A 15,252-nucleotide genomic window follows, 5' to 3' on the forward strand; every position below is an offset into this window, starting at 1 on the left:
ATGGGACAAAAACTTTCAGCCTCACAGCATTTCAGTTAGTTTCTCTGCTTTTATTAACAAGCATATAGTATTCATTGGCAAAACACTGGATACAAGCTTCACTATCATAAAATCAAAACATTAAGCATTAATCCCCAAAAGGCTTATTCAGACAAAACTAGCCACCAGTAGTACAGAAATTACACAGCAACACAAAGCATAAAAAATTGTAAACTTTTAAATGAAGCTAAGCCAAAAATATGGTTTTACACTCTGACAGTTCCAGAATCTTTATTATGCCATATATGAGGATAAAAGGCTTAGTGGTTGCACTGGCTAATTGTCCCTTAACTGCAAAATGATCCTGTTTGCAGAAGGAAAGAACAAACTTTCCTTTTGTCCAGATAAGTCACTTGAATTAAAGATTCCATCAAACCAATACTTTCCATTTCAAACAGAAATAACAAAAATAGTGGAGTATCAGTACTCAAAACTCAGGAGTTCTTCCTTCAGCCACACCTCTGTTTGAATGAATGATCCCACTGGTTTCTGTGGAACCATCCAGGTTATTAGTAAAGTTACCAATGTAGATGTTCATAGAATTGGACATGTAGTTCCTATCCTACCACCAGGACATGGACAGGTCATTGTGGCTTCAAAAGATTTCCAAAAAACTCTAAGTAGGATAAAATATGGAACAAATAGTAGAGTTATACCTTTAATTTGTATATAAATAAAACAGGTAAAACACTACCTGTTGATTTGCCACAAGACCCAAGTTGCTAGGTAATTTTTGTCCTGACTGCAAGTTTTGATGAGAGCAGAGATTGAAGCATTGTTCCATATTCTTTATTGTTGCTCTCTGCAACTTCTTCAAAAATGGATCTCAAGACCCAAGTAACATCTAATTGTATCTTATGTAGGGAGACTCGTGTGCAGAACAATTTCTGTTATCAACTTTAGGCAGACTAACTAAAGTTGCATTAACGCTTTCAGTGAAACATCCAAACTGAAGTGATTACCTGAGGAAAAGCAGAAACTTGATTTTTCTGTTCAGTAAAGCCTTCTGTACAAAATGTGTACCTAAGATTCATCTCACTGATGTACAGACTGGTTGGCTTTTTCCTATTATATTTATCTCAACGTAATATGCAGAATGCTGTAAAACAGCAAGTTATATTTATCATCTAGTAGAAAAAAAAAAATCTGTAAATCCCCTAGAACTGTGTTGTTATAAAGACAATAAGAGCCACATAAGCTTTCAAAGGCTCATAGCCTATTGGAAAAAATAGCACCATCATAGTTGTAGTCTGATATTTTTTACGGTCCCATATCTCCTGAGTGACAGTGTTGTGTATACTATTGCACAACCGTAGAAAAAAATATTCCCAGGTATGATGGTACACAAATATACCAGACCTAACAATGGCACAAAACATTTTCAGATAGGCTGCAAGTCTTGTAGATTGCTTCCACAATTCACATTAAGGTTTCTTGCAAGATCATTTATTTTAAAATATTGCTGACAGATAGTTCTTGTACTTACAGATATTTTAAATCCCCCATTTCACTCTTAAAATAAAAAATGGAACAAAGCATAAAACACACACGCCCACCCCCAAATAACAGCCCCAAATAAAACTCCATTTGAACAAGTGAGAAAAGCCATCTACATTCCTTTTAAATGTAATGGTAAGTAGATGCTACATTTACAATTTAAACATAAGCCTAATAAATGCATGTTTCAAACCTATTGCACAAAAGCATAAGTAATGCTCTTTATCCATACAAAATAAAAACATACAGATGATAAGCTACTCAATGTAAAATGAAGAAGCTTGTAGAAACATCTTACAATTTCAATTTATATGCCCGTAAATAAAGCTGGACCACTAAAACCAAAAATACTTGGATGGTAAAATAAGACAGAAGGCTTAAAATAGAATAAATAATTTTATAAAGTTAAAATTTAAACCCCCAAATCTTATTTAAATTCAGTATTATATATTCTATCTGAATTCTTTATTTTTACTGAAAGTATACTTAATGAGACTCTAAGCCCAGGTGATTCATCAGTCTCACTGCTGCTGAGGATAATGCAACAAGATACTTCCTTACTGCAACTATTTACCAGCATAAGAAATTGTAAAAACTACTTCACAGTAATGGCATCTTCACAAAAGCCAAAATCAACTACCATGATCTCATCAGGACTAAGAAATATGTATGGTCGAATCCAAATTTTAGTCCAACTTTCAACAGTATCAGGGTTACTTTACCCAATATAATCTTGATATAAATTGTCTCTTAAGTGTCACAGAAATTCAACAAGGCTCTGACCCAAAGAAGACCTCGCTCTACACTGTAGTCTTTTAGTGAGACTAACATATGGTACAGACAGAGTCACACCACTTCCGAGGGCAATTTTTGTAGTGAAGATGTTATCACATGTGATTTAGAAAAACAACTGAGTAATTTTGGAGTTTCCTGTTGGTTTGGGGGTTTTTTGTTTGGTTTTCTTCGTTCGGTTTTTTTTGTTTTTTTTGTTTTTTTTTTTTTTTTTTTTGGTTTTTTTGTGTTTTTTTTTTTTTTAAACTGATGTGGTTTTATCAGATTAAACACATTGCAAAAGCAGTTACACACAATTACAAGCAAAAACCCCAGCTATAGGTATTAATACTGGCTTGAATTTATGTATCCATATAAACAGAGTTTTCTATATACTGATAGCACCATAACAAATTCAAGTGATTCTAAGGATGGTTATAAACTTATGAGTTTTGTATTGTAAGTTGTTACAGCAAGAGATAGATTTGAAAGGCTTCTGAATTCGTGTATTCGTAATTAATTTCTCAGTTGCTCAAGTACATAAGGAAGAAATGAAATCCCAATGTACTTTAACAGCACTGCGTCAGTATCTAGTCATACAAAAGTTTCCTGCAGTACACACACTTGAGGTAGACAGATCTCATTTATATGTGTATATGTATATATATTTTTGTTTGTGTGTGTACATATATATATATATATATATATATATATTCTGATTAAGGTGGTTAATCAGAATGCTGTCTGGCAGCTTTAGGTCAATGTCTACATCAGGTACAGCCACTGTGTGTATACTATGGGTGCACAGAGCCGGGACCCTTACAGTCCTGTCCACATTCTCAGGGCCTCAGTGGCAAAGCCAGCCTCTTATTTACACTAGAACAGTAACAATCACGTAAGAAACAGCTCCAGAGAGGCCCATTATGTCAGCTTGTGTACACATCCACACCACCTGCATTGACTGCTTTCATGGAAAGTTTTAAAAATGGTAGACACATGATCTTGTTTGCTCTTTTCTGCCAGATCAAGTAATGCTAAAGACAGAAAAAAAAGCTGAAAATACACAAACAGCAAGACAAAATCAGAGCCAAATTTGATTCCATGAATCACAGACATGCACACAAACACCACACAAGAACCAGATGTGGAGTTCTGGGTAACCTAAACATTCAAATGCAGCTATCTTAAGACTTTCACCCGCAAGGACAGCAGCATGTTCTGGCCATTGTGTGGCTCTCCTTTCCATCTCCACAATTCAGGAGGCTCCCTTTCATTCTCTGCTCACATAATTTCTTTTTCATTTCCTTGCTACTCACATCTCTGACTGTAATCAAAAATAAGGAGCCCTGTTGTCAAAGGTAAGCACAAGCAGCAGCTGAGCTGGGAAAGGAGAACTGAAGCCACGAGAGGGACATTAAGGGAAATGTGCTGAGGAATGTAGGGCTTTGAAAACTCAAGAGGAAGAATATTTAAAATGCTTAGATAAATCTCTTGCAGTATCAGCTTCCGGTTACTAAGTAGCACTTTCTAGCAGAAGAAGCAAAAGAGCACAGCAAGAGGAAGCAGAGCTACTTATCCAAAGACAATTTATCAAAAAATAACAGGGTTTAATAATAGGAATAGCAACTAGCATTTTCAGCTGATAGGAAAAAATTCCTTCCAAAAATCAGGTTAACTATTTCCAGCTGGCAATAATAGGGCATACACTGTTTTCAGTGACTTCACACCTGCGTCAGACAAATGTTCTTACAATTGTACTATGGACGATACACAGTGGATATAGCTTGCAGAAATCACTTTCAACTACAGTTTTTTAAAAGCCAATTATTTCCAAAAGCCTTACAAAAAGTGCAGTGAGCCCTGCTAAGTGCCATTGAGGGTTCTTTCTATAACATAAATAGTTATATGTGTATACAGATGTATGTACCCATACATACATTAATGTGTATTACCTTGCATCCATTAGGGCTGATGCAAGCAAAATTACTAGTTAAGGCCAAAAGGTGCTAAAATAATCTTGTCTTGACTCCCCCTTCCTCCCCATCCCATGTAAGTTAGGAATTGCAGCAAGGAAAATGCCATGGTTTCATAAGAAAACAGCTGAAGAAATTTAAAGCTGCCCATAAGTTTTAATCAGTGAAATGAAAAATCCGCAATACTTGTCCAAGAGCCACTTTTTCAATAGCTAGTGATACCAAATTCTCTCTAAATTAAAAACTGATTTCTGCAAGCCACAAATACATAAGAAATGTTTATTTTTTAAGAAATTCACAAATCTAGCACTTGTGAGTATTTGTCATTACGTGGTGCAATTTATACCATAGCAAAATATAGATCACAGCACATTAAAATCAAATGAAATTATTTCTATTAGTCTTACCAAATTAACACGTATACAGAAGTATCAAAACTTTATTAAAACACAAGGTGAGGGAGAGCAATAACTGGGCAAAAATGACAAATTTACTGGTTTCCCAGATCTTCTTAAGTTTTCAATGCAGCATAATAAATTATCACCAGTCACTGTATTATCAGGTATGTTCAATGCTCTACAGAATAACTTGAATAAAGCCAATGCAATCAGGCATACTATATAAGACAATAACACTTTGCAAAAATATAGTTTTTAAAGATTTAGAATGCAAGAAGTAACTAAATGCAACTTGGTGTCAAAAGCAACATATTTATATCACCCCACAACACTCAAACTTTTTTTCTGTGTGTAACCGTAAGAGACAAATCAGGCTGAGCTACATGGAACTGTGAAGTGTTTTCAGTATCTGTAAACTTAATGCTGGTAGTGTCTTGCTGAGTTGAAACTTCTTTCTTCCATACAAAAAAAGTATAAATATTGTCTGCCCAGAAGTCTAGGTAACACATCCCTAGAAGAAATATTCAGGACAGCCCACTATGAAAGCCCTCCAGTCTTCCAAAATTATTCAGCTGGTTTGTGTCATGTGATTAGTGACGCACTAAGAAGGTGCCAGATGATAGTCTCTGCAAAAAGCTCTGTCCAGAAGGACAATAAAGTTCCCTTACAGCAAGTCCATTTTGGGTCTATAATGTAGCAGTAGAGGTGCTTTCTGCAAGACAGAAATACCAGTAAGTTAAGAAACAAATCCAGAACTAATCTGCTAAGAAGGAAAAATTTCTGCGTCGTAAATTAAAGCTTCAATTAAATACAAGAGCAGCTATCTGATCTGTCAAAAATTCACCAAGACAAAGACAAGGTGCAACTTCATCTGTGGGGCTCAAACAAGTGATAAAGACTCCTTTCCCCTTTATCTCAGGAGCAGATCTGTTTATCTTGGAAAACTCCCTGAAGTAAGGGATGTCTAGAAAGCAGCATTAGAGTATGTGGTACTTCACATTTAATAGCTCTCACTTGATTCGTCCTCTGTGAAAGCATCTGTTGATTTTTTTACAAATAGGCAAACATCCACACCACAACATCCTGCACCATGGACTTCTGTGTCTTATAAAAACAGTTACTTCAGCTTGTTTGTTCTGGACCTTCTGCATCTCAGTTCCATTTTACACCCACCACTTCTTTCACTTGGGAGGGCAGTTTACAGTTCTGCTTTCTACATGACTCACAATTACACAGATCTCTCACGGGTGAAAAGTGGACTGAACAGATGTACATCAATTTGATGCTCATGTCTGGTTCACTCAACTACACCACAAAACCCTAACATTTGCATTGTATCCTTTTATCTATACCTACATTCAGCTTCAGATGTTTGTTAATCACCTGTCACTGAGAACTGTAAAGACTTCATCCAATATTTTATCATCAATCTGTCACTAACCTAATTAATGACAATGATGTCACTGCACTGGTAATGAACTACTCAAATCCATTTCCAGGTAATTCAGAAACACCATATGAAATAGATTTCAGCAGGATTCCACTTGTGACATCTCTGCATTTTTAACACTGACCACTGATTTTATCCTGTGACTCTTATACAGGTCAATTATTTTTTAATTCCAAGACAGAAAAATGCTTCTCTGCTTCCACATGGACCTCTTCTAGATATGCATCCACAGCCACCGAGTGATTTCACCTCAGTGTACATGGTATGCTCAGAATGTGTTGCTTTTGCATTACAAATACAAACTTGTTCCAATAACTCCATGTATACATATACTATGTTCAGTGTTGACTTCCCTCCCAAGTGTTCAGTTTTGCTATTCATTCTTACTGCCTGAAGGGGTTAAAAGTAATACTTTTTGTAGCTTCTGCTTCCTCTGACAGACTTGATAACAATTTGACAACTAATACAGTGTTCCCTTTTCTCTTGCAATGAATACTTAATTCTCTTTTCCTTAATTTACTGGAAACAAATAAATATGTCTAAGGATATTGTAGTAGATACTTATAAAAGTACTTTCCATAAAGGTATACCACAGTATATTCCAAATTATCGCTATTTTATAAACATTTTATTTGGCCACTTCATAATTTACATTGAATCATTGTGTCGTACCTTAAATCTCCATCTAGTAACAACTACAAACTTGAGCGTATGGTCCTTGCCAAGAATCTCTTCATTGCATAATATGTCCAGCTGACAAAATAAAGGCGACAGTTAATTCACTGGGACCCAACGCACCAAACAACGTATTTCACATAACACATTTCACATAATACAAGACTTTTTTTTCTCTGAAGACACTGGTACTCGTAATCCTGAAGTTGCCCTGCAGACAAAAATCATACCAGGAAAGAAAAGATAATACCTGCTCTCAACATAAAGTACTGAAAGACCATGTCAACACCTGCCTAAGAAATATAGCATGATAAGAATTTAATGTTTGATTTATCTTCCCAAGCAGTACTAAGGTCCTTTCCTGAAAGCTTTACATGCTTTAAAAAGGTTGAATACATGAACAATGGGACAGAAATCTCAAAGAGAGCTGTTATTTCGCATACTATGTTTTTTTTTTTTTTTTTTCCTAACACCAGTCAGGTGGCATTGTTACAAGGGCAGCAGTTTTTTCAAAAAACACCATCTGCCATATACTTATATGTGACATTTCCAGGAATTTTACAGATACTCAACAGGTATTTTTTGTTTTCTATCACTGTTTCAAAAAACCTTGATATTAGAAACAGGGAGGATCTCAACATAAAAGCATGAGGATCATATGACTACTAAATCAGCTGAACTACAATATCTGAACATGAACTAAAACCAGGGAACATGTATGAAAACAGCAAGTCCCACGAAGGTGGCTTATGTTACAATGTTTTTACCCCATAGCCCAAAAAGGCCTGTATGTGCATGCAGTCCACTTAAATGGCAGTAACTCAAACCTCGAATAGTCTGTATCAAGCAACCAAGTAACCACATGCTCAAATTCTCCTTCTATGTTACCTGGTATTGGTACAATGATTACACGATCATTTATGTAATTTTTAAAAAGGCAGAAAGGGATAACAAGGAAATAAACAGTACTCCAGAAAAGCTTTTCCTTCAGTAGAAACCAAGTAGATTTTTAAGTTACATCTTAGCACACTGCATTGGAGGGCTTACACATGCATATACCAAAAGAACATATTAAAAATAAACCCTTTTGAACAATCCTTGTAGCTATGAAGCTGCTGGGCTAAATCCAGGAGTCAACCACCTCTGAGCCAGCTGAGAACAAGATGGGATACATAGTTTTGTTTTAGGAAAACTGGCAGAGTCTGGGGGTATACTTGAACCGTAAGAGGGAGAGAGTGTTTGAAGTGTACAGGAGCTATGAAGGAAAAGTGATAAGAGATGCAAATTGGCTGTTGACAAGTTTGAGCAGCAAGGTGTTGACACACTGGACTGGAAAGCAGATGATTTCATTTGTATGAAATGTCTTAATGAAATTCAGTGAATCAGTGTCATAACATGGAATTGAGAGATGTCAAGCTGAGAATCAAGAGAGATGCCCAGAAACTGTAACCAAGATCCAGCCAAGTGATAAATAGGGGCTGCATTCATAGTTTGCCACTTTTCATTTTTGAATCTGGTCTAGGAGAAATTCAAAGTATTGCCTTTCCTCCTGTACCTTTCAACTTAAATTCTTCCCATGACACCCTGCAAAGACAAGGAAAAGTAGACATCTGATAACACTCTGGCTGTGTAGGCAGCAGCTTCAGACTGAGCTTCACTAAGACACAGAAAAGAATAATGTATTTGTGCTGCTTTCTTTTCAGCTGGGCTTCACTGTTGAAGTGTTGGTTTCTGTCTGGCCGCTGCAGAGTGCAAACTTCCTAAAATGCTGGAGATGAACTCAACTACAATCTATCAAACAAATCATCTTGCCAGAGTCCATTTCAACACACGTGGAAGCACATAACCAAGCCTTTTTGTTCAACTATTTGTAAATGCACATTAAAAAATGCAGTGCAAACTAAGTGGAAAGTCCTGTACAGACCCAAGAAAGGACAAGAAAATTGCTATATAATATATAATTCAAGAAGCAGTGTATGCTTCTGTTTTCTGAAAATAAAATCAAAATAAAAGACATCCTTTTGCAAAGGAACAAACCCACCCCTTTCAAATTTTTGTATCTGTAAACTTATTTTAAAAATTAAAATATTACCTCATTAAAAGAAGAAAGGTTGAGTTTTTTGGCAATAAACTTCTTTAGATGCAAGACTGTTGCTTGTGCAGAACAACGAATCCATTTTCGTTTCAATCCACGCAGTTTGCTGCTATTGCACTCCAAGCAGATGCTTACCTTCAGGAAAAGGCAAAAAATCAGGAGTTGGCTGCAACAATTTTCTGCAGTCCGCTATGTATTCCACATGCAGTTTTTATTAATCCAATACAGTGAAGTACAGCACTAGTGTTCTTTAAACTGAAACACCTATTAAGAAAACCACATTTTCTAAGATTTCATAAGTTGAGTGGTAAGTAATAAGAGAAAAATCTTCAAGTAGTAATTTTTGATGTTGGAACAAGGAGGCTACTTCAGTCCAAATTCATAGGCGGTCAATAGCTTAAGAGGACCACATGATAAAAGCTAGAGCAAGAAAGCAGTAAGAAAACCATTGTCAATTCTTAATGATTGCTTCTAACATAATTTCTAACTGCCAATACAACTGCTAATCTAGTTTAATTTTAACATGTTTAGAAAGAATGAATACAAATGCTGTGACAAATATTTCAAATGCTCACTTTTTTTCCCTTCCAGCTATTCATTACAGTCTAAATTCTTTGTGATGGTATGCACTTGTATTGCACTAGGAGGATCTAGTAACAAGTATAATCCCTTTGAAAGTTCCCTTACATGGCAACTGAGAAGAAAATTAACCCAATCTAAAGTTACTCTGGACACGCATAACCAGAAAACTTAAAAGGCATGGCTTGTTTATACCAAAGGGAATTTTCACCTTCAAACAAGATTTGTGTTTAAAACTTAACAGTGGGCTTCCCTGCTTTTATGATATTTTTATGATACAGGGCTAACACTGACTTAGTATTAAAGGCTGAAAACAAAATTCGTAATAAGTTAGTAAGAGTGCTGTCAAGGAAGCTTCCCTGTCTGACCATGCAGGAGCCACTCTGGCAGTCACATTTGCACCACCTAAGCTGGGACTGAAGCCCCTTCACAGCTACACCCCTCACACTCACATTTGGACCAGGATTCCTTACCAACTCAACCCCAGGTTTCCCATAGCAGAGTCTGAGACATCCAAGTCCTCTGAGAAGGGGCCCTGAACAAAGGAACCCCTGGGCTTTCATACCCTAGCAGCACCAAAGTCTGGGGGTCTCAGCTCCTGCTGTGTCTCAGTGTCCAGTCCCCAGGCTGATGCCACAGGTCCCTGTGCCCCTTCCTGTGCCAAGGGTTGGCAGTTCATGGCCTCTTGCCTTGGGCTCCCATCCAGAGCTCAGCCGGCAGCTCTCATGATGATCTCTGGCAGCTGAAAACTTGTAGGTGTTTATCACCTGTCTGTGATAAACAGATATTGGGAATTAAGTGGTTCAATATCTTTGAGGTCCTGGATTTTTAATTAAATCTCGAGGCTGGAGGCTGCATTTTTCCTTTTTTCTGTCTTTTTTTGTTTCAAGTTCACTCTTGAATCAGAAAATGTCATTAATTGAATGCAGTTTTTAAAGGGGGTGGTTCTCTTACAAAGTAAACACCGTGGACAAAAATCCAGTATCAGGCACTGTGCACATCAGCTGGGTATGCTGGTCAAGTATCACCTGTGCAGGTGGTCTCTAGTGAAGTCTAGATACAGGTTTTGCTCCCTGCTGACAGCTCTCAGGGGTTCTGAGAACCTGTACACCCTTGATGACCAGAGCTGTATAAAATATTGTAAGAGATTTAAAGAGCACAGTTGCCTTAAACACCAATCACAGAATCACAGAATTATTTCGGTTGAAAAAAAACTCTGAGATCATTGAGTCCAACCTGTGACCAAACACCACCTTGTCAACCAGACCACAGCACTAACAGCCATGTCCAGTCTTTCCTTAAACACCTCCAGGGACAGTGACTCTACCATCTCCCTGGAAAGCCTATTCCAATGCCCAAAATCACCTTTTCTCTGAAGAATTTTTCCTAATGTCCAGCCTAAACCTCCCTGGTACAGCTTAAGGCTTTGTCCTCTTCTGTTGCTGGTTGCTGGGAGAAGCCCAGCTGGCCCCCACGTGGCTGTACCCGCCTTTCAGGGAGTTACAGAGGTTGATAAGGTCACCCCTGAGCCAGTCTAAACAACCCCAGTTCCCTCAGCTGCTCCTCACAGCACCTGTGTCCCAGACCATTCACCAGCCTTGTTGCCCTCCTATGGACATGTATGAGCGTCTCAATGTCCTTCCTAAACTGAGGGGCCCAGAACGACACAGGACTCAAGGTGTGGCCTCACCAGTGCTCACCAGGGGAAGGATAACCTCCCTGGGCCTGCTGGACACACTATTCCTGATCCAGGCCAGGATGCCATTGGCCTTCTTGCCCCCTGGCACACTGCTGGCTCATGTTCAATCACCTGTTGACCAGTTAGTAAGAGTGCTGTCGAGGAAGCTTTGCTGTCTGACCATGCAGGAGCCACTCTGGCAGTCACATTTGCACCACCTAAGCTGGGACTGAAGCCCCTTCACAGCTACACCCCTCACACTCACATTTGGACCAGGATTCCTTACCAACTCAACCCCAGGTTTCCCATAGCAGAGTCTGAGACATCCAAGTCCTCTGAGAAGGGGCCCTGAACAAAGGAACCCCTGGGCTTTCATACCCTAGCAGCACCAAAGTCTGGGGGTCTCAGCTCCTGCTGTGTCTCAGTGTCCAGTCCCCAGGCTGATGCCACAGGTCCCTGTGCCCCTTCCTGTGCCAAGGGTTGGCAGTTCATGGCCTCTTGCCTCGGGCTCCCATCCAGAGCTCAGCCTGCAGCTCTCATTGCAACTGCACCCAGCTAACTGCACTGAATGTGTTAACAGTGCCAGAGGGTTAATTCATAATTATCAATACACATTCAGTTTAATGTATCATGGTAACACTGGGGTACATTCCTGTAGAAGGTAGAAAATTACACAAATTTGTTTTGACAGCAAACTTTGAAGACTCATAAACAGTCAGAACTATAAAGACATTTGCATTAAGATTTGAATGTATTCTCCTGCCAAAACCCAAAGGTAAACTTCATGCTTACAAAAAAGCATTGCCCAAACTGCATCATGTTTGTATCAGAGAACAGAAAAAGTAGCTTGAAAGAAGCTTATTTTCTTCTCAGTTAGATTATCAAAGTTATCTTACCAAAACACAACAGCTAAAACACAAGATAAAACTAGAGCATGCCCTACGATCCCACCTGTTCATCACTTCGGTGGTAGTCATTATCCTCTTCCTGTTTTTCCTCTGAAGTTTCTTTATTTATATTTTCATCTGCTTTAGTTTCACCTTAGATTAAAAAAAAAACCAGATATATGGGGTACATATATATTATTTTCATATATAAATCCCAGATATACTCAACAGCATTATTAGCTTATAGTGCTAATACAATTAAAACAGCACATTTCAGGACCGCAGTATAGAATAAGCTTTGCTATTCCCAAATTGTGCTTATCGGCTCAAGCAACACTTGCAGCCAACAGCCCGTGACATGAAAGAGGAGAACACCTATGGAGTTCAACTGCTAGCAGCCCAGAAGCTGGGTAATTTCACAGTCCCCATGTAGGCACTACTATGGAGACAACTTTGCCACAAGCAACATGCTATTAACAGCTAAAACCAAGAATTCTGTGCACAAATAAGGGACAAGGCAACAATCCTAGGTTGATTCTATTCCTTGCTGTTAGGAAACAATTATGATTGTAATATACCCACTGGGCACATACTTCCAACAGATCTGTCTATCAATTTACTATATGTCACCCACCAAAGACAGAATAAATAAAGGACTATTTACCATTTCGATGAGAATCTAGGTGCTGTTTTGTAGAACATGTCTCCCCTTTGATGTCCCCTGGAACTTCCATGCCCAGTTTGTGATAAAACTCCCTTTGCTTTTTCATTTCCGCTGTTTAAAATTGCAAATATTAATCCCTGTAATAAAGTTCTAATGCAATATTTATGAAGTTATTCCAAATCCCTTCCCACTTAAGGATTGCCAACAAGTGGCGGTGGTGTCATTATTTACTATCTTCTATCTCTCCTATCACATCACGTTATGCCTAATCTTATTTTTCAGAATTACAAAAGCATAACATTATCTGTGTAATTACTACTATACTATTACTGCTAGAATGAGATGGAATTTAAAATACTAATAGCTAATTTTGCATATCCCCCATTTTGAATATGACCGTATTTCAGTCAAAACATTGGTTTTGAATTTTTATTCATAGTTCTGATTTTCAATATCCCAGAAATAATTTTTAAAGTATCTATTTAATCACATTGATATTTGAAAATGCTCTGGTTAAAAAGAAGTTTCAACAGAGTAAAATACTCTATTTAAATGAAAGCTTCAACATACATTAAGACCAAAAAAAACCACTGAGCAATATTTATAAAGTATTTCTTTAGTTAAACAGATCTCATGTCAAAGAGGATTATGAAAACAGTAATTGAAAGTTCTCTAATAAAAAAGAACTCTCAAAACAGCAGAAACTAAAAGCATTTTAAAATTGCATTTTACCTCTGAGAATTCTGGAAAGCTTGCACAACAGGTATTCAGTTTAACAAAAACAAATTAGAGTTATGGTATGGCAACATTCAAAAGCTGAATGACTATTTTGCTTTACATAATACTGCTTTTGGAAGAAACATCCCATGTTGTCTCCCACCACCCCCACACTCAGTTGCTGCTAGTACAGGTATGAAATTAAATTAATTGCTAAAAATTATACAAGTGAAAGAGTCTAGTTATCTCTATTTTTTCTCCCACCCCTTTTTTCATCACTTGAGACTTTCTTTTTTCTTTTAATGTCAAAGAAGTACAAACTGACCTTTAAAAAGGTCACACCACAACTTACCTTCTTGGAGGCCTGGCACAAGTTTGTAAACAATATCTTGCATTGTTCTGTCATGACTAGCAAGGAAAAAAAACAACAAAAAACCAAAAACAAAATCAAAAGCTTAAGTTCATGATCTTGATTGAAAACATTTCTCTTTAAAAAGTTCCAGTACTAACCATATGCAAAAATCTCAAAATTCACCTAAGAAGAATTTTACTTCTCAATCAGTATTTCTATCAAACCAGAAAGAACAACAACACAAAAGAAATTATGAAAAAGTACAAGCTAAGACAGAAAACAAATGAAAGTTTGAGAAAGACTAGGTTGTAGAAGAATTCACCCCACTGTGTATGTCTTTCTGCACCAAGACAAGTATGTCAGTAATAATCTAAAATTATTTTCCAACTTAGAGGTAAACTCATTTTTATTACAACAGAATCAATAATAGCTTGTTTCTCACTCCTATAGACTAATTTCTCACATTTCTAGATTAGTTGTCTTTACTAGGATTCTTCTAAAATGCATGAGACCAGTTCACACAAAAAGACCACAACAAACTAAATTTTACTTTGTTCTTAAAAGGACAAAGTAACTATGAGAAACATTATGTAGCTAAGTAGCCTGTAGTGGTAGTATGGCTCAAATGAAAAAAAGGTAATAATCCCACTGCAAGTAGAACAGTAGGGCCAGTTAAGATTCTAAACTTTAATCCCAGCTCACCTAGAAAAATCCAGTTCTAATCTAAAATAAGCTATGTTCTCAAAGAAATTAAATATTATATTAAATTCCCATTAAGAAATAGTATAAGAAGCATTTCAAGTGTCTGCCTTGCTGCAATGCCATTACCTCAAAAGTGTCTGCAGTACCAAGTCCTGAATTGAACAGAAAAGGCTTACTAAAGTAGTCTCAGGCTTCTCATCACCTGACATGAGCATTTCACAGCAGTAGAGATCAGTAAGCAAGTACAGAAATGGTGACAAACCAAGACATTTACAAACAGTAATTACAATATTCTAAGTAGCACTACAACAAGATTCAGAATATCACTTATCCTAAATTCATGTCATTTTCACCAGCAGCAATCCCATTTGTACAGGCTGAGATTATGAAGTGTCATTTATGGACTGCAAACACATTGCCAAAATTACTTGAACAAAAATATGTAAGACATCACCATTAAATCAGAGGTGACAATTTGGGGGCTGGAACTAGATCATACAGATGATCTTTAAGGTCCCAAAGAATTTAAGATTCTATGATGCTATTTAACAGTATTTAGAAATGTAAACAAGGAGATACATTTGGTTTACCTATTTTTCAGACATACAGAGATGAATAGGAGTTTAAATCTCCATTTTCAAACACCTTGTGAAACTCCGGACTGTCAATTTTTTTTTTAAAAAGGTAAATAAATATATCCAAAAGTAGGCTGGACAAAGTCTGTTTCAGTTTCGATGGGGCAATAGTTCAAAACTAGTTTAAGCAGCTTACTTAA

General features: G+C 37.2%; 1 protein-coding gene across 10 annotated transcripts in view; it reads right to left on the reverse strand.

Annotated features, from left to right (window-relative positions):
- The window catches only part of PCGF3 (polycomb group ring finger 3), a 132,922-nt gene that overhangs the window by 75,917 nt on the left and 41,753 nt on the right, over positions 1 to 15,252 (reverse strand). For 9 of the 10 annotated variants that reach the window (XM_041471183.1, XM_041471198.1, XM_041471224.1 and 6 more), the window contains 6 exons: positions 13,776 to 13,831; positions 12,707 to 12,817; positions 12,107 to 12,195; positions 8,896 to 9,033; positions 6,801 to 6,881; positions 30 to 5,390 (listed from right to left, as the gene is read on the reverse strand). In XM_041471183.1, coding sequence (XP_041327117.1) covers positions 5,343 to 5,390; positions 6,801 to 6,881; positions 8,896 to 9,033; positions 12,107 to 12,195; positions 12,707 to 12,817; positions 13,776 to 13,831 — 523 coding nt within the window. In that variant the 3' untranslated portion in view covers positions 30 to 5,342. Of the gene's footprint in view, positions 1 to 29; positions 5,391 to 6,800; positions 6,882 to 8,895; positions 9,034 to 12,106; positions 12,196 to 12,706; positions 12,818 to 13,775; positions 13,832 to 15,252 lie in introns of those variants that run through there. The other variant, XR_005955447.1, reaches the window with a different exon arrangement.

This window comes from Pyrgilauda ruficollis, unplaced genomic scaffold, assembly GCF_017590135.1.
Source record: "Pyrgilauda ruficollis isolate IOZ18807 unplaced genomic scaffold, ASM1759013v1 scaffold106, whole genome shotgun sequence".
Taxonomy (NCBI): domain Eukaryota; kingdom Metazoa; phylum Chordata; class Aves; order Passeriformes; family Passeridae; genus Pyrgilauda; species Pyrgilauda ruficollis.